This window comes from Stegodyphus dumicola, chromosome X1, assembly GCF_044657685.1.
Source record: "Stegodyphus dumicola isolate Sdum_Otavi_A_Nest chromosome X1, ASM4465768v1".
In the NCBI taxonomy this organism is placed as follows: Eukaryota; Metazoa; Arthropoda; class Arachnida; order Araneae; family Eresidae; genus Stegodyphus; species Stegodyphus dumicola.
In genome coordinates this window covers 51,051,093-51,077,790 of record NC_140780.1, presented here as the reverse complement: position 1 = coordinate 51,077,790, position 26,698 = coordinate 51,051,093, and the positions used below count along the sequence as shown (strand labels likewise).

Sequence of the window (26,698 nt, the reverse complement as noted above, 5' to 3'; positions counted from 1 at the left end):
AAAGATCCAGACTTGTTTGTCGTTATCTGGTGCAATTTCAGACCATGCTCATTCAATCACTGCCATCAGAATTTCTTTGCTTGTAATAATTTCCGATTCCCCGAACAAGTTCAACCCACATATTTTCTATATCTTTAGGGTTCACGTCTGGCGACCAGAGTGGTGAATATAGTTAGTTAACTATGTACTTTATAAAGGAGCCATTCCCTAATAATCTTAGTATTATATTTTGAGTCATTGTCTTGTTGAAAGGCCCAGCTGTTTCCGAGTCTTTTCAACAGATGATTGCAGAGTATTTTACAATACTTTTTGATACATGAATCGATATAAAGTGTAATTTATGAAAACTAATTTATCTGCTTTAATCGCTGCGATTCAGACCCAAACGATTAATCACACTCTCTCCACCATGACTAACGTTTGGTTTATTAAATTTTCTAGTTTAATTCCATCCTTTTTCCGTCACCAGGTCTTTCTACGCCAAATCTTTCTTCGAAAAGCATTGAACATACTTTCATCAGTAAATAGCACTATTTTCCAAAAATTGAGTATATGAGCAGTACGACAGTTAATATAATTTAATAGTTTTAACTCAAGTAGTGTTTGGTAAGCCTCTATTTTAACGAGTGTGTATAGACTTTTGTGACTGTATGTATATTATCAATTTAAATAAAATTTAGATAGACTTTTATGACTGTATGTATATTATCAATTTAAATAAAATTTTAAATAATAGTCAGACATAGAGACATGTGGTCAGTAAACTGAGGCAAAATTTTATTATAACCATTTAGACTCAAGAAGCAGAGTTTGAAATTTATTAGTTGATTACCGTTGAATATAAATTTTTAGGATTAAGAACAGTATTTGGCTTTCAGCAATCAATTCTACGACCATCACCACCGAATGTACTAAGTTTGTTTTTATATCTGAAAAGTTTTTCTGCAAAATTTTGATGTCTTATTGATGCGATTTAGTAAATTCTAAACGCTGCCTGTGATTTTGTTCTTTTTTGATATTCTACTTTTAAAACCACATTTTTTCATCATATTTCACACGGTTTGGACACCAATGGGCCTACCAATGGTTGCAAAGGTTTCTACATCAAGTTTAGCACGCCTTCTCTCTTACGGATACAAAAGGATTTGATTCAGCAGTTTCCTTTTTGCACGTGGGATCAGAATGTCTTTTCTTCTTCTACTACTTTTACTTTCGAACAATCCCCTTTTTTTATCTGCTTTTTATTTATTCTGTAGACACACATGTGACTTTTTTCTATAAGTTTAGCTATTTCACAATGAGACTTACCAATCTTTGATAAACTTAAAACAAACTTTCTGACATCGTTACTGGTTTCTCTTCAAGGTTTCATATTATCTTTTAACATCATAGATTGAAGTATAACAAACATGCTATGTCGAAGAAATAACAATAGTTGTTCAAACGATGATAAGAATTTGTGGCTAAGTCAGTATGCTTTTAGAAAGTAAGGGTGGTTAAGCCCATTTTCTCAGAGATATATTCTCATTTTTTAATCGTAAAATTTGTATAACCTTCTCGAATTACAACATTTTATTCCTTTATGTTTCCTTTTATGCGTACAGACAATTTAGTCCGCATTCTTATGCATGTATATAGTTCGCTTTTTACATATTTAAATGTATTTAGCTTGGCATAAAAGAAGTCGAACGAGAGAAAAATAAAGGCATGCTATTATAATAAAAATGAAATATAAAATAGAGCATGGTTTCTGGATTCGGAGTTATTACAGCTTTTAAACTTAATGCCATATCTGAATTTCTTGTAAAGCATTTTCAGTGTTTAAATGTCATATTTGGAAAGCTTTGAATGAAAAGATTCTATTTTTAAATATGCTTTCAAAAGCGCCCACCAGCGGCCGAGCGGTAAAGTTGCTGAACACTGGTTTCGGTCCGAGGTTCCAATTCCGCGAACGGGCTGGCTGCATGGGTGTTTTCGTAGTTTTCCCCATGTGTAACGTGTATACGAGCCAGTTTCCCTTAGAAAGTCCTCCACGAAGGCATCCCTCCCCTTAGGCAGATAGCCCTCGTGGCTTTGCCATAATCACACAGACACACACAATATGCTTTCAAAAGTATCTATTTTAAGATGATATGCAAAGTTTCGTACGTTATAATACGAAACGAGTTTTTGGAAAATTTTTTTAAAATATATTTTAACATTTAAGTTTTCGAGAAAAGTAAAATATTTTGAACTTTGTTTGTCTTACGTCTAAAACTCAGATTATGCTAAAAGGAGCAAAAAATTTAAGTAAAAAAGCGGCACTATCAAATATAAACTAAATTTAATTATCATTACGGAGCAACAATTTTGAGTATTATTTTAGAAATCATTTATCGAGTGCAAGTTGGGAATTTTCGAGAATTTTTTTAAACATTTCTAAACTGTCGATATTAATAGTATGTTAGCAAAGATTATCTATACATCAAAAGAAAAAATCCTTTTAAAATATAAATTGTAATTATTAGTTAAGGGTTATATGATATATTAAAAAATAAAACACTCATCTTTTTTAGCAAAATTCTTCATTAATTTTAGTGCTACTCTTTCTATGTATACAGCGATCTGTTTTCGCTTAAAAAACACCAGAGTATTGAACAAATTCGATACTGTACATCTGCAGTCTACCAATCTCATCTTATCATTGTTTCCTTTAGCGCTTTTGCGGCAAAATATAGTATTTTTGCAGAACTTTTATCGCGGTTTCTTCCATTGCTTGCAGATTTCACAAGCAATGTTTTAAAACTGAGTTAAAAGGCAAAAAATATCACGGTTTGTCTTTAAAAACCATTGGTACTTGGAATACAACAAAAAGTACGAAACTGGCGAGGTTGTTTGATTAAAGGATTGTTATGAGCAGGGTTGCCTGAGAATGCATATGCGTATGGTTGCCATTTTTCCACATTCAGAAAATTTAGCGACTTCTACCAAGGTGGTTGCGATAATACGTAAGTACCAATTAACTATTCCCTTTTTTTCTTTGTCCACTGCGAATGTCCGTACTTTTAACTGAAATAATAATCACGATTTTTGTTTTCACGATTATTGGCAAATTGTAAAAAACTGTGATTGAATGGCTTTCGAATTCTAGAAAATACAGTAAATGGAGAAATGGCTATTAGATTTTCGAACGGGGCATTATACTAATAACACAAATGCTGCTTATCGGAAATTGTTTGATAAAATGTGTGGTATATGTCTAACTTCATGCTTCTAAGCGAAGAGGAAAAAAAGAGATATAAATTATCAGATTTTTTTTTTTTTAAATGAAGTTTGCTTATGTCACATCATGCTTATTTTATGATTAAAAATTCTTAATTATATTATTCCATCGATTAGGCAATTTCTCTCTTCAAAGCATCTGTCATTGAAAGTAGAATTTATTTGCTTTGATATTTTCCACGAATCTTGAAAACTACATAGAGAATATAATTAATTTTCTTCTAAGTAAAGTTTATTATTACTACTGACATTGATCTTAGTGATATTTAATTTAATCAGTATAAAATCATATATTTTTATTCGATAACTAATTGTTATAACTGCTTACGCTCATGTTGAACTGTTGTATTTTGAAAAAGCAGCTGTTTTGAAAAGGAATTCGTAAAGATATAATACGTATAATAATAAACTAATTACAGAATTCGAAAATATGGCAGAAACATTCCAACTTGAATATCAAAATTAAACAAAAATTTAATACTAGACTGGCTTTTGCTTTCAGTTAAAAACGATAGGCTCCGTATTCTCAATCTGACTGGCTTTTGCTTTCAAGTAAAAACGATAGGCTCCGTATTTTCTTTGGCAATGTATATAGTCTTCCTATTTGAAATCATTATCACTCGAAAGTTAAATTTTTCTTAGTTTTAAATCAGCATTAATTTCTAAACGTTTTAGTTACGTCTTGTATTCTCACATAGATAGAATTCTAATAACTCTTTTGTAGGAATATAATTCTAGCAATATTTCTTTTACATGATTAGCATTATGTTGATAGCAGTAGTTACAGTTTTGATGAACACGGAATCAATTTCTTTGTCACATGACTGGCTGTCTAATTCAGATTCAGTGGGCTATTGTATGGATTAATATAAAGAAGAAATGTATGTAAATGTTAATTTGTTTTAAATTACCATTCGCTTCTGTGGACTTTTCGATGAGTGCCTTTGTATTTTAATTCTATCTTAGTAATATAATGTAATGCAAAATTCAAGAAAAATTAAAAGAAATTCTCATATTAACTGCCTCAGAGATTTTCATCTTAATAGTCAGAAATTATTCTCTTTTAGTCACTTGGTTAATTTAAAACCGTGTTGAAATATAATGAACAATACAACATGCAGTTATTAGAAATTTTATTTTAAAAAAATATCATTTTCCGAAAGCGATTTTTCGATAGATAAAAAAAGTTTAATCATCAGCATTTTAGCCCATGAAAGCTAAAAAGAAAATTTTTTGCGAATACGGTAAACATACTCCGTAAAACAAAATTATCAAACATGCTATCGAGTAAGATAATAAAATGATGCAAAAATTATTTTGATACATGACTTTAAAATTGACAAAATACGCACAACACAGAGATAACACGTTTCATTTCTACAAAGCGTAGACCTAATCTGTCCTAAATTATATAATCCTCTTCCCCACCCCTTTTTCTGTTTCCGTTTCATTTCGTATGCAGTTGGTTTTTTATTATCATTGAAGAGCATGTTCAAGTACTCATGTTTAAGTACAATATTTAAAGATATAGGCCTCTTGCAAACATAATGCAGTTAAGTAGAAGGGAATATTATGCAGTTAACTCAGTTACTAGACCACTCCACCATAATAAAGAATCGTAAGTTTGTATTGCGTATCAGATGTCTTTAGATAACGGGCTTATCGGAAAGCACCGTTAGGTTGTGCAATATTTATTAAGGGGGTCTTGACCTCCTTAATAAATATGGTCTGCATATTGTTTCTAAATTATACGACAACCTATTTATAATAAAGATTTTATATAGGAGTGTATGTAACTGAAAAATCTGGTTTCGGAGATTTTAAGAATATTACGAGAGTCCAAATAAAGTTGCACTTTACCAAGAATTTGAAGAACTTCACGCTTCATCAGTTGAAGATGCTACCTCTGAAAATGAACGATACATTTGAACGTGAAGTAACATTCTTCGTCAAATAATGACAAATGATGGTAAAAAAGAAAAAAAATCACTTGAAGCCTCAATCACGTAGCACTGGGGATAGAAACGCAGGAAACTGGGGGTAAAATTCTAGAGTAATGTAAGAAACGATTTAAAGAAATCGAAATAAAAGTTCCAAAGTGTTCAAAATAAAATTAAGCTGTTAATATATTAAAGCCTTTTTATTTTAAAGGAAGGGGAAATTTTTAAAGGAAATAGCTCGTATTCACGTTATGCAAGGGGAAAAACACGAAAACTTCCTCGCGGCAAGCAAGTTCTTTAAACCCATTTTAAACTAGCTGTGTTCAGCAGGTTTTACTGCCCAGCCGCTGATGATCTTGCATTTTTTAAACTTTTTAAATTCGATTCAATTCTCTAACTGCAGTTTTAAAACAAATTACTACTTTGATAGTTTTTTTTAATTTCATTTCATTAGCGCTATACATTGAATCTGTAATCAGCGTACTTATTATTTCATAAAGTAATTAGTGCTTCCGAAGTTCGAATCCCCGTGAACGGGCTGTCTGCATGGGCGTTTTCGTGGTTTTCCTCATGTGTCAAGCGTATACGAGCCGTTTTCCTTTAGAAAGTCCTCCACGAAGGCATTCCTCCACTTAGGAAGACAGCGGGCGAGGCTTTGCCATAACCACATAGATCAATGAACCAATCGATTGCAGGCGAAAAGGCTAGTTGCCTGGGTGTTTCGTCACGTGTAACGTGCATTCGTGTCAACTTAGTCCACGAACGCATCGCTTCCCTTAGGCAGATAACCCTTGCGTGCTTTGCCGTAATCAAATAAACTCATCCTGAACAAAAACCAACTCATTCTGAAGAAATCTTCCACGGAGGCATCCCTCTCTTTAGAAAATTAGTTGTAGTTTGCTTTCCGTATTCAGTTTAACGAGAGGGAAAACAGCTATTTGAGTGACAATATTTCAACAGCAATTGCTTAGTGTGCGTGCTAAGTACAATCCATTAAATATGGTTAACTGAATGTGAGTGTCCTCACGTGACCCGAATATATATTGTTTCATAACGGCTGTTTACTAAACCACTCATCTCTAATCAGAAATAAGACTGCTCGTGACTGCAGCCAGCAGCAGCTGCTCCTGAGTACCCTTACAGAACGGAATATTTAATAGATTTGAAAATTTTCTTAAGGTTAGGTTATTTAAATATGCCAAAGAATATAAGGGCTATCTACTTAAGGGAGATATGCTTTCGTGGAGGACTTTTTAAGAGAAATTGGCTCGTATTTTCGCTACACACGAGGAAATTTTTAACCGTGCAGCCAGCCCGCTTGCCTGTGTTTGAACCCAAGACGAACTACCAGTATTTAGCCTTCTTTAACAGCTCGGTCGCTGGTAGGATGAATATTCTCTCAAAAATTGGTGTTAGGAAAAGAGAGGAAGAACTCTCCGATTCCATCCCAAAAGTTACTTTTATCAAAAATGGGATGGAGCTTAAGCAGATAGTCTTAGTATGTTTTATGACGAGCGAAGCTTACTCAGGTTGATAAAAAAAGGGGCCTTTATAAGTATTTTGATGGTATCTAAAAAAACATTCAAGACGTCTGAATGATTTATGTGCACTCAAAAAATAGTTATTTTTATGGTATTTTAAATGCAGTTGCATTATCTTTAGTTAAAGCTACTTTCCTATCTCTCCTAATTTCAGCTTACAATTTCCCGCCAGAATGTGTTTTTTTAAGAATGGCGGTTAATGCAAATGACTAAGAGAGGTGTTTAAGTAGAAGTTCCACTGACTTCGTTAGAGCTAGAGATTCTGACTAGAGCGCGTTTGCCATTTGGCTACACTCTCTCTAAGCTGTTACTACGGTCGGACTTATTTCAAGCCCTTGATAGCTTCGTCAGATTAGTTGATATTTAGTGGCCAACTACTTAGAAATTTGATAGCTTCGGCTATATATTTTTAGTTAAGCATTAGTTAAGTTTTATTTCTTAGTACTCTTGAGTTCAAGCCCAAGTGGAGGCTTTTCTGTACGCTCTAAGAAAGGGGCCGACTGTGAAATTCTTATTTTGAGAAATAAAGGGTAATTAACCCTTCTTGAGTTTACGTTTCTGTTTCTGAACTAAAGCGATTATTCGCTTACCAGTTCACAAGGTTCTTATACAGCTAGTAGAAAAAAGGTTGGAACTCCCCCCCCCACAGTTAATTTGAAATCTGAATTTAAAATTTTCAGCCATTACAAGTAAACAAAGCACTGCATGGGGCATTAAATATGGAGCTATTTTTATCTAAAGCATTTTTAAATTATAGTTTCAAAAGTTCAATTCTGAGGGAAGTACCCGTTCATATTAGGAACTAGTTCGATTAAGAAATTAACTTGCATTTACGATACACATGAATAAAACGATCGTATCACGAAGCCAAACGCTTTCTCCTATTAAGTTGAATTGTAAAAAAAGCAGATTCTCCTGTTTCATGTTAAGTAGAAAACATCCATTTTCTCGTTTTGCATGCCTCATTTCCTCATAGTAACCTATTCACAGAACGAGAGGTTCTCGCGTTCAAATCCTAACCTAATTCTATTTTGATTTAGTTTTTTTCTGGACAGATGTTTTTTGCTTGCAAATAAGAGAGTCGTGGCTTTATTTATGTTATGAATGAGTGCAAAAATAAAATAATTGTTTACTTTTATAAACATTAAACATAAGTTTCACGTCACAAAAAAATAATTTTAAATCCTGTTTGTTTTCAGCTACCAATGTATTATAGGAAAGCTAATTTAGCAATGGTTGTGTATGATATAACGTGCCAAGATTCTTTCAATAGTATACCCAAATGGATAGAAGGTAAGAATAGTTTATACTAACTTTGTTTCGCAGTTTGATAAATATTGAATAATCATATTTTGCTTGGTACTACCAGTTCATTTGAAACGGCTTGTTTTCAATCAAGTTTAAATAAAAATCAGTAAATGGCCGTTACTGTAGTATGCAAAACGCACCCACTGTGCAGTTTAATTGCTTATTGTTGTGGCTTGAAATGTTTCATGATAAAAAAACAGTGAGCTATCTTTTATTGTCCTTCTTATTTGAATAATTTGCAAATGATTTGCAGGTGAGTACTGAAATTATCTTTATTGTACAAAATGTTAAAAAAGCATTCCAGAATTACAAAGGCAGAATCTACTGCCTTTGTAACACACATGACATATTAGAAAAACCTGTTGCGAATGTAAGTAATGGAATTCGAATTCCTTTAGCTTTTGAATCAAAAATGCTAAATGAAAAAAATTAATTGAGTTATTAAATATAAAAGTTTCAGTACTATTATACACGCATTGACAACACGTTTAAGCCTCTGAAATGAAGCAATTTTTTGGCTTAGACACTCAGATTTCTTATACTTTCTCATGAAAAATAACTTATATTCCTTGTAACATGAGCTTTCTTTCATATTATTTCAGAGATTCCATCAGATTTTATTTCAAAATGTGTATTAAAGGTTTTATTGATTTTAATTTGAGAGGGAAAAGAAACAAATAATATTTAAGCGCGTGGGTTGGCCTTGTTATCTAAAACTAAGCTTCAGAAATAGCAATAGTACTCTTCATTTTTCTAAGCTTCACTAGGCAGATAATTTTACTGTGCTTTGCTGAAATTAAATAGTTCAGTCTAATCTATATTATCTGTCAATGAAAAACTTTAAATTTTTCCAGAATATTAAAAAATCTCCTAGCAGCATTATGCATAGTCTTTATTCTTTTAATAGCATCCTTAATTTTAAAAAATCGTTTACAAAATATAAGTTTTACTCTTCTTACTAAACTACAGCAACATCATGCATAATTACCGAAGTCTGCTGTGCATTGTCATTGTACTTATAATTCTAATTTTTCGTTTAACGACTAAAAATGTTTTTATAATTTTTCATAATTGTGAATATAATCCTTTATTATTAATGTACATTTAGAATAATTTTTTTTAAATACACACCATATTTACAAAAATAATTATGAGCCCTTCCTTTTCGTAATCATAGATCGTAAACATTGGTTTTAAAGCATTTATAGAAATGCTTTAAAATAAAGAAAATAATCATATTGTAGCAGTTTCGAAATTTAAAAAAATTATTTCTATAAAAATTACGAAATTTAACCTTTTTACGGTCCGCTGGTCGCAGCAGTTATATTTAGTAAGAGCTTATACTCATTATAAAAACTGAAACACAAAATGTTTATAGAGTTGTCGAGACATTAGGTTATTTTGAATCTAGAAGCGAGATAAATGAGCAATGCCCACTCCGAGACTCGAACCTCGGAACTCTTGAATACGCCCCAAGTGTGCTGACCATTACACCGCGAAAGCATGCTAAGAAAATAATCTATAGAGTCATTATATTTATTTCGGAGCAGAAAGTATGAAAGATCAGCAGTCAATGCTCCGCGACTCAATCAATTCTCATCCGACTGTTAGCCGGACATATCGATACATTCAACTTTACCACGAAGGTACTTGGTAAAGAGAGAGAAAATTCCTTAAAATCTTCACCACTCAAAGTGCGACCGGGAACGAGGACACATAGTTGCCAAATCCTGGTTATGACGAAAGAAGAATAAAACTAAAACCCATTTTAGCTTAGGTTCCACTTGTCCAGCTATTTGAAACTCTTTTGAAGTTGGGACACATGATGCCCTCGTCGAATCACAAACCCCAACCTTTCCATCTGCTAGCGGGACGTGTGTCCAAACACACCACAAAGGCACACGGTTAGAAAGGAAAAAAATTCTTTACAAGTTTTACTTTCGTACGGCAAAACCGACCGAGACATTTCATTTTAAAGTTTCAGATCAGATTCTTTGAGTCATTCAGCACTCAAAGAGCAAATATATAGTAAAAATATTTGCACACAGTTGAAAATGAAATATCATTTCACAAAAAGGTTTTTGACTTGAATAGATTAAATTACGAACATTGTTATACAGACTATTGTGAAATAATTTTGCATATATATATATTTAAAATGAAGAATTTTTCGCAGTATTTTAACAACTTTTTGTTCTAGAAACCTTTGACAGGCTTCAATATCAGCTCAAAGTCAATTCGTAATAATAGTTTCTTATATTCAAATTGAAAATGTTTTAGTTTATTGTAATTTTATATTATTATTCAGTAAAAAAGTGCGTAAGAATTTTAGTGGAATTTTTTAGCATTCGAAGACTTATAAATTACTTATGTGAAAATTCTTGCGGCATATCATATGCAACAAATTATGTTACACACTGATAAATAGGAAAATAATATGACTGAATGATATTGAAAGGCAGAAACATCAAGACTGAATTAGTGAATCAAGACTGAATCAAGCTCCATATTTAACCGAATCAGAGGCAAGCCGAAAACCACGTTAAAAATCGCAAATTTCGATATTAAATTTATCGGTGAATTTTTGTCATACAGTGCTGAAACTTTTGGTTTCATTTTTTTATGATGAGTACAGTTACAGATACAGGTAAAAGTACGGGAGACAACAAAAAATAAAATAAAAAAAACCAGCGGTGTAGGTACCATGGGTCAACTGGTAATGTCTTACCATACTAACTTTTTAACAAAATCACAAGCTTCGTACGAGTTTACAAAGAAAGGTTGAGAAAATGAGAAACTAAAGCTTTCCAAAGGATCTAGAGTTTACCTATTATGATACATCGTGTAATCCTACTGTAAACCCCCGCACCCAGGATTAATTAAAAATAATTGGTACTATTCGGTTTTGAGGGCCGTAAAAAATCGCCAAGCTATTGTTGATGTCAGTGCTGCCAAAAATAATTGCGGCAACCCTAATGCAAGAAAGGAAGTATAATAGTAAATAACTACTTAAGATTGATGTTTTAATTTAGACGTTTTAATTTAATAATTAACTAAAGATGTTTTAATTTAATAATTTCAAATAATACTTTTTTATTATTATAAATTATATAAAAAAGGCTAATCATGACTGAATGAGAGTAAATAACTATTTCAGATCATTATTATAATTTATATAAAAATTGCTAAACATAACGGAATGCATGCCTGCATCGCTATTTCGCTACCGAGTTATCGCTAAAGCATAATTTCATCTCGTTGATTGTTCAAACATAATTTTCTATAATGAATGCTGCTTTTCCTTTGAAACAATTCTCGGTAAAGTGCAGAATCGCCCACTTATCTGTTTGCCGCTTTTTACAAGGGTAAAAACAATTGGATTTTTGTCAATTTTCTTTTACTTTTTAAGTGAAAATAGGTCGATGTGAACGTAGATAAAGTCAAGGGTGTGCACAGTGGCATTTTTGTGCAATTCTGGGATTTTTTTTTTAAGTGAAAATAGGTCGATACCGAGTATGGATACAGAGTACGTGCAATTCTTAAAAACGCGTCAAGCAGTGGGGGGGGGGGGGGAGTTTCACTTTACCCAAATTTCTATTGCAGACGTTTCGTCATGGGAAATTCCCAAATTGTTAAATCCATAGGATATCAAAAAAGGATTTAAAAATTAAACTAGTTTTTCAATGGCGTCTTAAGAAATATAGAACTATATAAACTTACGCAATCTGAAATCAGCGCGTACGCTAGATTTGGCGAGCTGTTAAATGGGCGTGTTTGCTAGATTTGGCGCTTTTGCGCATACGTTTTCGCTGCAATTTTTTTACGGCCCTCAAAACGGAATAGTGCCAAATAATTATATAGGAGTAATATAACTATAGAGACCGGTGAACCGTATAAAAATTTACATTTTATGTTTTATTATAAAATTGCCGTTTTTAATTTTAAGATACAAAAAAGAGTATTTGTGTGTTTTAAACCTTTTTGTTATAAACAGAAACATTTGCGTAGTTTAAACCACCTGTTTGTGATACCTGAAAATTATCCTGCTGACCGGCAAGATAGCGCGATTTAGCGCCAATTATAAATGACCCCTACTTTCGAATTTCGCAGTAATGACCTACGATTGACGACCATTGCTGAAATTTCTCCCAGTGATTAGATGAGATAATACGTAAGTATGCTTTTTGCTACTGGCAGCACATGTTTACTGGTAACTGTTGTGAAAATAAAGACGGCATAAGAATGTTATTGAATCGACATACATACATTGCTGGCCTTTAAAATTGCAACACGAGGAAGGAATGATCTGACGAAAGTCAAAATCACATGAAAGGAAGAAGTTGCGATATGCAAATGCTTATTATTTCAGCGCATTTAGATGACGCAGGAGGGAGAAACATCATCTGAAGCACTGCACAAAAGAAAATTTGTGTAGTGGATTTCTCATTCATAAAGTGCTTTGTAAGGTTGGAGTTTGCTCAGAATATCGTGTTATGCCTCGAATAAGAAGAGGAAATGCTTACCAGCAAGTGCCGGAATGTGATATAGGCAGGATCGTTGCCTATCTAGAGTCTGGATTATCACTCCGTGACATCACCCGTCACACTGGTCGACATCTAACCACTGCCATGCGACTGTGGAATCAATGGATTGCTGAAGGTCATACTGAACGGTATGCATGATCTCAACACCCTCCCATGACTGACGCCAGAGAGGACAGGCATAATGTGAGGTCAGCCCTGCAAAACCGTACGACCACATCACGGACCATTAGTCAGGAAATGGGCATGTTTGCAGCAGCACGCCCAGTATCAGCTCGTAAGGTTCGTCGACGTTTGCAGCAGCGTGGATTATCAGCAGGGTGACCATTACTTCGGCTTCCCTTGACAATGCAGCGTAGAGAGAGACGACGACTCTGCTGCGTCAAACGACAAAGCCGGGTACAGGAATGGCACATTTTCGCCTTTTCAAACGAATCCCGGTTCTACGTGCAGTATTCTGATGGCCGTATACGTGTCTGGAGTGTCCGAGGAGAGCGCACGTCGCCTGCTTGCATTCGATATCGACATAGGGCTTTGCAAAGAATGATGTATATAGCGGGGGAAAGTGGATGGCTCGACAGAAAATTAGAATTTTATGTTAAGCGGGGAACCCCCACACAAAACATGACGATCATCTGACCCCAAAACGAAACATTACATACCGCCACTCTTTGACTCATCAGCTTGCTCTGGGCTGGCACTACTGCTAACGGGCACCGATGTTCGGGTGCTAAGGGGCAGTGGGATAACATACTTGTTTCAACGAGATGTCTAGAATTGGTTAATGGGCGCTACATATGCGTCTCTAGTGGTCAAGGTCTCAGTGAGATCCATACATATGCTGAGCACAATTGTCAGTCTTTTTTGCTAATGATCTTTCAGGTTCACCAGGAATTGGTCCCGCATGTGTGGGTGCCGTTACGCATACATTACTCCCAACACCATCGGAGTCAGAACTGCAAAGTGGCAAACGGGCGTCAATCATCTGTGACTTCCGGATGATGATAAAGTCTCTATCGAAGATCATGAGTAGTATAATTTGATACCTCTTGCGTCTCCCTACCATACTTCTTATTTCGTCTTCTTGCTTGCATCGCCCAGTACGTTTTCACTTTTACGGAGCATTAATTACTCACCAGTTTATAAGGCCTTTTTTTTTACCTCTGTGTGCAGTAATTTCATTGTTCGTGAGAGTATATAAAATAGATAATTAATCACCATGCGTTTTGTCTGTGCTAAAGTATAAGATTGTTAAGCCTTCTAATATTTCTACTTCTACTTGCAAATATATTATGCATAATGCTTGAATTTTTTTATCATTGTATTCTAGAATTGGAAAAAAATGCAGATAAAGACTGTGTTATCTGCATAATTGGTAATAAATGTGACCTCGAGTATAAAAGAGCAGTTAATCGAGAGAAAGCTGCTCAGTTTGCGAGTTCTATTGGTGCTCTCTATTTTGAGACTTCGGCAAAAACAAATGAAGGTAAGTTCGAGTGCTTTCATTTTGTAAAATATTTACTCTGTTGGGTAATATCCAATGTCTCGATTGAGACGTTAAGCGACTTATCGCTAAGTATAACAGAAACTGAGAAGGGTGTAAAAGTCCCTTTATTTAAAACTGAATAAAATAAACAGGAAAAAGTCGTCGTGCTTTCAGCTCCCACAGCATTTCTGGCGAGGAACTTAAAACAGATCAAATGTAAAGCTTAAATTTAAATAAACTAATAGCCAAAGGCTACACACAATATTTTAACGCGAAGTTATCTCAGAACTTCACCGGCATGAATTGCAACTATCTCCAATAGTAATGCAAGACCGAAGACAGAAACTCTTATCTTAGCAAACCTAGTAATGTGGCCACGAGTAGAAAAATATTCTCAGAGTCTTAAATTTTAATTGTTTTATAATATTTTAAGTTTATAAAAGCTATCATCAAGTTCTTTAAGTTTTCATTGTATATCAATTGCCTTAGGTGTACTTCTAGATTGAAGAAATATGTGGTTATCTATTTCAAAGGCGATGAAGTATGGTAAATTTATTTGTGAAAAGTTTTCAAACACAAATTTTTTTTAAATAATATTAATTTAAAAGGAAATGTTTTTCTGGTACTGTAACCATAATTTTAAGACTTCGAATCTCTTCGCTTTTCAGTTTATAAAGATCTTGCCTTCACTCGGTCTTTTAGCATGACTAAAATGTCTAATTTAATCAACTTGGGAGATTAATCGCTATCAGAGATTCTTAAAACAATAAACATTTCAAATAAATCCAGTAAACAAACTGATATTAACTAAGGTGATAGTGTAACCCCCCCCCTTGCATCTACAACGCATAATAATAGAAGGTTAAAATCAACTATTTCGTGTTGTCAAAAGTGATGTCTAACAGGATGTTGAATGAAGGAATAATAACTGAAATAGTTTAAAGCTGAAGACATGAAGGACTTAATTTAGTCTAACTGAGTTCGACTTAGAAATGCCGTTTATTGCCTTAAGACGGCAATTCTTCTACAACACATATACACTGACGAGCCAAAATATTATGACCATCCCCACGTTTTTTTTTTCAATGAACTCGTGTGGATGACGTGGAGGGCACGTGATTAAGTGAGAATGGTATTTAACTGCTGCTAGAGAACGTAAGAAATTATTCTTGCACTTATTTTTGCGAGTGATAGGAAAGGCTGCTGTTCTAAGCGAATTTGATTGAGAGCAGAATGTAATGGTCCGAAGACTCGGAGCAAGTATCTCTGAAACTATACGACTGGTAAGTTGTGCACGATCTAAGGTGTTAATTAGATCGTGTTATTAGATTGCTGCTGTCAGTATTTATGTAAAGTGGATAAATGACGGTGAAACCAACAGTAGACTTCAAGGTGTTTGACGCAAATGCGTTATGAAGGATGTCAGAGAGTATCCCGCTTGGTACAGCAGAATCGGTGCTAGAAAGTGGCTCAACTGGACAGCCCAATATAATGTAGATCTAAGTGCAAGTCTTTCGGAACACGCAACTCAGCAGACACTGTTGGATATGGGACTGCGCAGCAAATGTTCCCTTTGTGTGCCTCTGTTGGCCAAGCGTTGTAGTCAACTACGCCCACAGTGGGCTCGGGAACATCGCGACTGGACCATGGATAAGTGGAAGACAGTTGTCTATTCAGAAGAATCACGATTTCTCATTCATTGCGTCGATGGCGTGTCAGGGTACGCGGTCTTCCATGCGAACGATTGCTCCACCCCTGTACAGCAGGTCATATGCGTAGGCCGGTGGTAGCGGTATTATGCTTTAGGGGACATTCTCATGGGCTACTTTGGGCCCCTTAGTTGTGGTAGAACAGATCATGAAAGCTGCGAATTATCTGAGCATAAATGCGGATGTTGCACCTTTATATGGCGTCTGTCTTCCCAAATGGAAATGGAATCTTCCAGCAGGACAACGCCCCATGTTACAAGGCTTGAATTGTGTTGGAGTGGTTTGAGGAGCATAATGTTGAATCCAACTCATCAGATCTTAACTTGATAGAGCACATTTGTAATATGGAGCGCCAGCTCAAAGCTCAAACGCCACCATGTGGAAATATCTCTACTCTGCGTGACCGCTGATTAGACATTTGGCACAATCTGGCTCCAGTCATCTACCAAGAACTTCTGACATTCTTATCAAAGCGAGCTGTAGCTGTTTTGCAGGCCAAAGGTCGCGCAACGCGTTATTGAGTAGGTGGTCCTAATATTTTGGCCCTTCAATGTATATACGCTTGAGGTAGACCGTAAATGTTCCCAAAACCAGACAGGGTAATACAACTTCAATAATAATAGCTGTCTGCTATCCTAACATTAACTGTTCGTCTAGTTCTAGTTACATTTGCGTAGTTTCTAATGTAAATAATGTGAGGTAAGCAGAGAAACAGAAAAAAGATACCGATATATACCATAAAACATTAGTCTAAGCACGAAAGATCTTGAGCTTCCGAACATAACAAATTGTATTTTACCACATGCAGGTTGATTCTTCCACATATTCTCAATTTTAGTTTCATTCGTTTTGGGAGTCTCCTACTTTTAAGACTTCCTTATTTTCTTTTGTATATAAGCCTAGAAGCTAGATTCACATCTGGTCAGCGTCACGTCAGTAACTGACTGAAAATATTTTAGTATTTTAATAAAATTAGAAGTTATTTCATATATGTTACGCTTTTTTAGTAAATTCTTAAATTCACATGTGTTTTATTTATAGGCATAATGGAGGCATTTATACACGTAGCCCGACAAATGGTCAATCTGTATCATCGTCGAGAATCTCTCTCAGCAAGTACAACGAGTAGTAGGACACGATCACTTAGCCTGGAAGATGGTTCTACAAAATCTCAATCGCGGTGCTGTTTTTAACTAAACATCGTAGATATCAGAACAGTTAGCAAAAATGAAATAGGTATTTGTGAGACTTACTCACAAAATAATCAAGCAAGACCGTCAGCATAACAGGTTTGTGAATAAATGAACATATGAATAAATTAACCAGAAGCTTATAAAAGTGGCCAGAAGCTACATTTAGTACTATGCTTTTGTCTTGTTTGAAGATGAACTTTTAGGCTTTCTTTAGTGCAAGATACGTTAAGCATTATAGAATTCAAATGAAGCAGATAGTAAGACTTATTAGTGAATGCTTAACCATTATTCTTTTTATCAATTTTTGTTTGTCCATTTTTGATACAGTATCAAATGCGATTCGGTTGTGAACAAAGTAGAATTTATCTTATTAACTTCGAACAAGCATTTACGGCTCTCAGAACAACTGTTGACAAAAATTATCAACTCAAATAAAACTCAAATACAATATTCAAAGCTAATACAGAACTCAAAACTTACTTATTATATTGATTCTGGGCCAACAGGACCTAAATTATCTGACTAAATCATGGACAAAGAGCTCTCAAATTCTGAAAATTCATTGAAATGTTTTTGCATATTTCATGCTGCATTTATAATTTGAGTTGTACTAGAATAATTTAGTCTTAATACGATTTCGTTGCATGTAACTTTTTTACCTTACAGTAAAATGAGGCTCCAAATACATATTCAGTTTTAATCTAGAGTTATTACCATTTGAAAATTCTCTTAAATAGAAGAAAATGTTAAATTTCCTATGCTAATTTTTAAGACACTTATCATAAATGATTAAGGAAACAAAAATTATAATTTGAACTAAATTTAAAAATCTGCATAAAACCTTGTTTACAATTTAGAATCAATCACCTCTAAGCAAACTCTACCTTCCATTGATATAATAACAAATTTGTTATCACGCAGTCATGATACATTTTGCAATTACATTATTTATTAACAATTACCTATAACAAATAATAGACGGAAAAATCCGATTTAGTAATTCTTAAGTAACCAACACTTACATAATTTATATACTTTCTTTCAAAGGTATATTCCATAATCACCGTGCAGCACTTTGAAATTCTTCAAACAGCTGGTTATTATATGATGGTAATTTTATTTAAAAACTAAAATCAATATTTTTCGTTCGTATTCTGCATATTTTTGCAAAGATTATTTATTTTTTCTATTTGAATTCTAAGTAAGATTTTGAGAGCAAGAATGTTTAATTTTACACTGAATTAATCTGTTCTTGTAATGTGTCGCATCCCGTTTTTAATAATATGGATAAAATTTTATCTCTTAGCGCAAGTTCAAACGAAATAATGCTGAATTTTCCAGAATATATCACGAAGTCTGGCTGTGTTACTGTTACAATATTGAGAACTCTTTTTCCAAGGTTAAAGCCTCACTGAATTACCATAAAAACATTCAAAGACGCAACGAATTGATTGCACGCATGTGAGAACTATTTATGAATGTCCTTGCGGCAAACTCATGGAAGAAGGTTATTTGCATGTGTAAGTTTCCATAAATAGCAAACTGTGTTATTGTTTGCGTTGTGCAATGCCTTCTTATCATCAATCATCTGGCTGCTATCCTAGAATGTTGTGTTATTCTATTTTTTCTTTTATACTGCAGTTTCAATAAACTTTTAATATATAATAAAAAAGCTTGCTGTGTATATTCTGTTTACAGTTAGAAATCATTTTAAACTGCCAATATCATACAAGTATCTAAAATTATTTCTGAGTTTTTTTAATTAGTAATCTCTTAATGCGCAGAACACTTTTTAAAATTCCAGTACATTTTGCTGTTTCTTATCATCTTGATTTGAGTCCATGAAGGTGAATCAATCGGCACGTGAATTTAATAATGACCAAGAGGTTATGATGAATTCGTGGAGGTTTGTCTTTGGCCAAGATCTTCGGCACCTTATAGGTGACTAATGGCTTAACCCATTGCCGTCCCGATGATCCCAAAAGCATATGCACTTAAAATCCTGAACGCCTTTTCCCGGATTCGATCCAGGGTCATGGTCTATTACCATTCCGAGAGTGCGGCAATCCAGTACTTATTATATGTATCGAAATATCATAAGGTTCTGAGTAAGATCCTAAGATTTCTGCATCTTATTCAGTACAAATTAATTATGAATCTCTCTGTTCACTAGCATTTGTTCATCGAATTCCAAAACTCGCAGTGTTATATTTACATCCGTTTTTTGCATTTATAGATATAACATATTCTACAGAATATATTTGCTTCTTGAAGAAGAGGAACTGTACCTCTGTCTCTCGAAATCGACAGGGTTTTTCTATAAAATTAATGCCAGTGTAAAATTGATTTCGCCTGACTTTTATAATCAGTATATTACTATTGCTTTTTTTTCAGCAAATATAACTATTAGTGTCATAAAAAAGAAATGTTATTAACATTTAAGTATTAGTGGGTCATATAAACAGTTTGATTAGGTGATATCATGTGCATTTGCTGATATACTGCTTCCAATATTTTATCGCATTTGTTATGTTGGTAGGAAGTATGCTGGAAATATTGTTACTAAAACATCCCAAATGTGATAAAACGCTTCAGTACCTTAAATAAGTGTACTAAAAAACTTTCATTGCCGGTCTGAATTCTCAGCATTGTCTTTATAAAAATAAGATAAGATTAGAAACCAAATGTTATGAGCTCCATCATAATGCTATTGCGAAAAAGGTATGGAAATAATAATTATTAACTGGTCCATTTAATGAGCTGACAATAACAAACTTAGGATACAGGATTGAATCTTATTAAGATAAGTTAGAAAAATAACATGGACGGTCTATTGGTTTCGAAGAATTTTTTGGAAAATCTGTTAATGTTTAAATGAGAAATACATTGTGTGGCAGTACAAAGTTAAGATATTTAAATTAATAGGTAGATGAACATAGACCGATGAAATACAGACAGAAGAAATTTGGTCATTAATAATTTATCAGTAGGTGCTGCGCGTTTTTAAGTATGAAATAAATAAAGCATGTGAACTTTTAAAAAGCTGTATAAATACCGTATAGTTATACGATCTGCAGTACTAAATGAATTTATGTGATAGAATTTATTGTTCAAAAAAATTAATTAAATGTCTAAATTAGCCGCCCATCCGGGATAGTGATTCGCGACGCTGTCTGCCGTACCGAAGGGCCCGCGTATGAATCCCAGAGAAGGCATGGATGTTTGTAAACGTATAGTGTCTGTGTGGCATGGAGGCACTGTAAATATGTGGCGAGCCAAAAGCCCTCTCGAGAGGTTGGCGGTAGGAGAAGAGACGCGAGAGACCCTCGGACCCCTCCCCCCCTCGAGGCGCTGTCTATCAAAATATTTTGGCGGAACTGAGCAAAGTCGTACTGTAGAGTCATTAGGTATTTTTTGGAAACAGGCAAGATGAAAAATATGCGACGCCTTCGCCGGGAATCGAACCACGAACCTCTCAATTACGCACTGAGCGTGCAGACCACCACACCACGAAGGCATGCCAAGAAGGCGGAAGAAATACCTTATATACTCCCCCTTTTAAAGAGCGACTGGGGTTTCTAAGGGACCCAATCGCTAAATCCTGGTTGTGGAGAGTCATCATCCACCACCCTTTTAGTTCGGGCGCCACTGCAGAGTCATTAGGTATTTTTGTAGAAGTAGGCAAGATGAAAAATATGCAACGCCTTCGCCGGGAATCGAACCACGAAACTCTCAATTACGCATCGAGCGTGCAGACCACCACACCACGAAGGCATGCCAAAAAGGCGGGAGAAATATCTTATAGTACTCTCGCCTGTATGATCCTCAAGGCTCTTGCTAACGATAGGCGCAGTCTTGCAGTCCTTGCCACGATGAATTTCGTGGGCTTGTGCTGATGTTACTGCCAGACAAGTGCGATAAGTCACAGCAAGAGCAACATGTCTAAATTACGTACCTGGCGACAAACCAAAGCAAATACATTTTTTCGGCCGTAAATTTAAATAATTAGTAATATAACATTCCATGAGCGCGCTTTAATTCGAAATGCTACAATTTGAAATTTCGTTTAGTTAAGAAAAAAAGCTAAAAATCCAAAAAGTCTCAAATTAGATTTAAAAATACCGGTAATTTTAGCTAGTTTTCTGATGATCTCAGATAATTCAAAAATGGAAGTGCTAGAATTTCCTTTTTCGTCATATTATCGTAAAGAGGTTTAGTTTTCAACAGATTATATAATAGTTACGGCATGACTCTGCTATAGACTATCCATACTTTGTATGTAGTAAAATCTGCAACAGTTATCAACTGCACCAATCAAGCTGGATCTATTTGACCTTCAACAATTTAATGGCACATTAAAAATGAAAAACACTTTTGACCTTAAGAGAGCGAATTCGTAGATTATGTCTCAGTTTACAATGTTTCCAAATTCTGTAGCTTCTGTAGCCAGGTAATCAATAAAAATACTATGAAATTTTTTCTTTGAAATGCGCTCTGAGAGGGAAAAAAAATCTCATTTTGAAGATTCGGTCTGCGCTCCTAAAATATATTTATTGCTAATAGACGCGCAGTCGTAGAGCGATATTGTACTTTCTTCTTATTGGACAATCAATTACAATTCTTATTAAAAATCGAAATAAGCCAAAATGTATAACATTAATAATGCTGAACAGACAATGTTTTATGTGGATGGGATGGTTTGGTTTGGTTTATTGAGATTACGGCTAAATTATACACAACCGCTATAGTGGTTAGCGTCGCTGACTGCCATGCCAAAAGGCCCGGGTTCGAATCCCGTAGAAGGCATGGATGTTTGTAAAAGCATTGTGTCCGGTCCGTGCGGCATATGCGGCGAGCCGAAAGTCCTCTCGAGAGGTTGCTGGTAAGGGAAAGAGGGGTGGGAAACCTCGAGCCCGCCCTCACGGGTGCTCTCAATCAAAATTGGGGCGTAACTCAGCTAAACCGCACTGTCACCTGTAAGGTGCTCAAGGCTGTTGCCAACGACATGCGTAAAACTTCCGCTACTTGCCATGAGGAATCTCGTGGGCTATGACTGACTAAGATCAGACAAGTGAGCATTAGCAACAACACAGCAAAACACATTGGGGCTATCTGCCTAAGGGGCGGGATGTTTGCGTGGAGGACGTTCAAAGGGAAACTGGTTCTTACACATGGGGAATATGCAGCCAGCCCGTTCGAACCTCGGACCGAACTACCAAAGTTCAGCGACTTTGCCGCTGAGCGCTGGTAGGCCTGTTTGATGTGGAAATCGATCTTGTAGAACATGTGAAGAACCCATAATTGCAGCGAAAAAACATGTTACACTTCTGTGGAAAGATTTTGATACATTGCAAAACTGTTTCTAGTGAATATTAAATACAACAGAAATTTTCACATATTTACAATAGATTATGTTAATTTATTTTCATAAAGGTCTGAATATAGTTTAGTCTTTGTTGCTAATCTGCTTTCAGTTAGGAATTATTTTGAAAATCCTCCATAACTGAAAGTTTGCCTCATTATACATTAAAAGTAAATAACGCAGATGATTTATGTTTCATAAAGGGGCAAGGCAATAAGTAATGTATAACACGCCTTTTTTATGCAATTTGAGTGTATTGCAAAGCTATGTTAGTGAATCAGTAAAAGATTTTAGTTTTACACAGAGCTGAAAACCACAAACAGCGTTTTGTTTTAAGGGTGTTAAACAAAGAAAGGCCTTGATATGGCATAATAAATCAAAAGTTCTTTAAGTAATTTATTAAAGAATTGGTTTATTCACATTTTTGTACACATTAATGATTCTTACAATAATGCGTACGTAACTGTTATACTATTACGTACTTACAATAAACAATTTTTTACTTCTACAGAAGTAAAAAATTCTACAGTATTTTTTTTTTCAACTACATACATTTGAAATTTCATTTGCTTAATAAATTTATATTTTTTGCTTTAATACATTACAACAAATAAAATACATTCAGTAATATTCAAGAATTCATAAAAATTAACTAATTTTATGCAAAAAAGGCTAATTTCTATGTCTTGAACTTAATGAAAATTTTAAGTACTTTTATTGCTCAGCGTTTGTCATGCATATACAAAACTATATTTAGTAACTAATCAAACTAATGAATACTTTATAACCTTATTTACATTTAAATTTTATATTTTTATAAATGATTAAATCGTTCCAAGGTTTTATAAAATAATACACTCAAAATTATCTAAAACTCTGATGAGGTAAAATTTACTACACTCAAGCTTTAATTTTTGGAAAGCTGCCTTCCGAAATATTGCTAAATTTGGCTGAAGGGATACGTAAGTACAAATTCGCTTCACACTGGAAAGTGAGAATTTCATCTAAACTCAGAATTGTTTGGGTATATAATTTTGATAATGGGAAAACAATGCTGTTTTCATTCTATGTTATAAAAATGTAATAAGTAAATACATATAATAAAATACAAACATTGTAATAAAATTGATAAAATATTCATATACTCGGATAGAAAATAATGGTGATGAGGAAACAAAATTAAAAATGCGCTTTAAAAGGTAAGATCATTGTCTGAAATTCAAACTAATATTAACAACAATTTCACATCGTAACATACGCAACAAAAGTATAAAAACTTCCTGAATCTACTTTATATCGCTCGATTAACTCTGCATTTTAAGAAACTGCATTCAACTACTTTTCATGAGTAAATCCCGAGTATTATCGCAATGAGAATAAATTAAAGTAGAATTCTCTATGTAATTAATTTTGCATTCCTCGTCTCTGGTTTAGGGAGGAAATATACGTATGTTTAAACAATTCTGCGTCGAACGCATATTCTCGTTCAAAAACAGCAGTTGCGAAGTTTGCTTCAAAGAAGGGTGCGAGAAACATTCTTAGTTAGTTTCCAAACGTGGAGATTCGGCAATTGTCCTTCTCTGATCAATTTAAAATGAACAGAATCGTTTTTCCGTATTGTAGATATATCAAATCCAAAATATCAAATGGAAGATGTCCACGAATACGAGCAAAAATGAAGCGTGAGAAGATGATCCAATGAAAATTGTGATCGTGTTATGGAGGTCCAATAGTTCAGATATGTGGATGATTCTAATAGTAACTTGCTCAGTGAAATAATTCAACCAAGAAGCAGGCACGGGAAACAGCTAGGGCTCTTCTCTGATTTTAGCTTCTTCTTTAACTTCCTTCCTTCCGTGTGACCACAAAATCCTATACCGCTTGATGTGATGGCTAATTTGGCATGATAACTATTATAGCAGTCGTTCTGATGAAGTAAAGATGTCGCTATATGTTGGAAAACTTCATTCACACCTGCAAGATTTAAATTTTTCAGTTATCACATTTGATGGGCCATATTGTTTTCTTATCGTGGAATAAACAGAGTATATTTAAATAGAATTCAAAACATACTTTGAGACTTAAATACTGTCAAGTATTGGTATATTTGACCAGCCAACAATTATACATAGTGTTTACTTTAAAATCTGCATATTTTATAGTCATTGTTTCCGATATTCAAATGACTATTTTAAACTATTTTTAAATAGAAAAAAGGTGCTCCAAATTACAGCAAGTTATACGACAATGTGAATGACGAAGCAGCAAACGTTGGTTTGGTTTGGTTTATTTACGAGGGCAATCCCCAAAAAAAGGTCTCCTATTTTTGGGGGACATAGAGAAAGTTTTAATACGGTTGTTTTCAACACTGTTGTGAGTGGTGCCTTCTCCGCTACCACATAAGCACGCAGGCGCTTCTCTCGGATGCTCAGTCTTGGCTTGGCAGCCATTCGAAATGGAGCTCCCAGGTGCGAAGTGCGCGCAGTTATTCAATTTTTGAACGCAAAAGGCGTTAAACCGGTTGAAATTCACCGCCTATTGACAGAAGTGTATGGACAGTCGTGCATGGATGTCAAAAACGTTCGCAAGTGGTGTAAAGAGTTTACAGCCAGTCGTACTGAAATTCATGACGAAGAAAGGAGCGGGAGGCTGTCAATTGCCGACGAGACAACTCAACTTTCGCGATTGTTGAGTTCGTATTCGTTGACTTTCGCGGTTGTTGAGTTCGTAAAATGCGTAAAGATCGGAGGATCATCTGGATGCTCCTGAAGCTCCTCAACGCTTCCTGAAGGGCATGGCGGCAAGCTGGTATGACATGGGCATTGTAAAACTGCCACAGCGTCTACAAAAATGCATCGACCGAAATGGCGATTGTGTTGAAAAATAAAGCATTCTGCAATCTTTAAAGTGATGTAGCAATTATAGAAAATAAACGGTTCTTTGTATATCTAAAAATCTAGGAGACCTTTTTTGGGGGAAATTGCCCTCGTAATTATGACAAAGCAGTCGAGAAAATTTGTCTTGTCTTTAATGTCAGATGGTTTATTTCATCTGATTATAGCAAAGCACTCGAGGGCTATCTGCCTAAGCGGAAGAATGCCTTCATAGAGGACATTCTAAGCAAAACTGGCTTGTATACACGTTACACATGGGGAAAATACGAAAGGTGACGACTACTGCGTAATGTTTTGTATTATTTAAAATAAACAACTTTTTATAAAAATATATTAGTCTAATCTAAAAGGAATTCAATTTCTCCGTAATTTATTATAAGCAGCCGCCTCGTCGAGCATAAAAATATGGGTTCAAGTTCTTTAACTGTTTCTGGCATTTAATTGCCGTAGAATAAACATAAAATTTTTGACGAACAATTACTAAAATGGATTTGCCGTATTGCTTTATACCATATAAGAATGGAGTATAATAAAGTAACAATAAAAAAATATAATTAATTAAAATTCTAATATCGAAAGCCATTTAACGGTTTCTGTGTACGTAATCAAGTACATTAAAATGAAAATGCAGGAAGAGATCTAGAATGCTTCATTTTAAGGTACTACAATCACAGAAAATTTTAACTTTGATATCTTCGCAGTAATTCGCAAAGGTATTCATCAGCAGAAGAAAGTTTTGACCAAAATATATCGATAAATGGCATTAGTGCTCTTAAAAAGACTAAAAATCCCGTTCATAGTTTCTTGTGGTAAATGATTGTTTTATTACCCTTCATGATGTGTACCTGTTTGTAAACTACATTCCGTTGAATAATACCTAACAATTTTCAAATGTATAGTAATAACATCTTGTAAATAATTATGACGAAAAATCTGTTACATTCTTAAAATTACAGAATATTTCATAACTCAAAAAATTTATGTCTTGATTTTATTCCTAGTAAAATAGTAAAAGACTTCTCTTCGCAATGACTAAGCCTAATAATTATTTTAGGCTAGACTCTTAGCTTTTTTTTTTTTTTTTTTTTTTTTTTTTTTTTTTTTTTACGTTTAGTGTACTGTCTAGGTTTCTGTAGGTTCTTTTCTAGGTTTATTAATTTTTTAGATTAAGCGAGAGTACTACTTCATACCCGCTAGATACATTTTTTAAAAAATATTTTGATGCACTAAAATAGTGTTCACGCATGCAAACGTCACTTAAACTTAAAGAATTCAAAAGCTATCGGACTCTTGGTTGTCTAAATTATTCCAGGTGTGAGAAACATTCACACCAAATATTTGCCTCACATTTAATTCGTTACTTTTCATAAGTTTCCCTAAATAAATATTCATGTACAAAGTTGAGCTAACTGCCTTCACTCATCTTATACTAATTTTTTACCAACGAAAGGTTTGGAAAAAAT

General features: G+C 34.4%; 2 protein-coding genes across 7 annotated transcripts in view; one reads left to right on the top strand and one right to left on the bottom strand.

Moving 5' to 3' along the window:
• The window catches only part of LOC118180910 (ras-related protein Rab-31-like), a 48,255-nt gene extending 29,604 nt beyond the window's left edge, over nt 1-18,651 (top strand). For 2 of the 4 annotated variants that reach the window (XM_035349989.2, XM_035349988.2), the window contains exons 4-6: nt 7,942-8,035; nt 13,922-14,077; nt 16,828-18,651. In XM_035349989.2, coding sequence (XP_035205880.1) covers nt 7,942-8,035; nt 13,922-14,077; nt 16,828-16,979 — 402 coding nt within the window. In that variant the 3' untranslated portion in view covers nt 16,980-18,651. The remainder of the gene's footprint in view (nt 1-7,941; nt 8,036-13,921; nt 14,078-16,827) is intronic. The other 2 variants (XR_004756786.2, XM_035349990.2) reach the window with 2 other exon arrangements.
• A 4,088-nt stretch (nt 18,652-22,739) lies between these two features.
• The window catches only part of LOC118180909 (uncharacterized), a 75,168-nt gene continuing 71,209 nt past the window's right edge, over nt 22,740-26,698 (bottom strand). For all 3 annotated transcript variants that reach the window (XM_085807096.1, XM_035349987.2, XM_085807095.1), the window contains exon 6: nt 22,740-24,315. In XM_085807096.1, the coding sequence (XP_085663222.1) occupies nt 24,122-24,315 (194 nt within the window). In that variant the 3' untranslated portion in view covers nt 22,740-24,121. The remainder of the gene's footprint in view (nt 24,316-26,698) is intronic.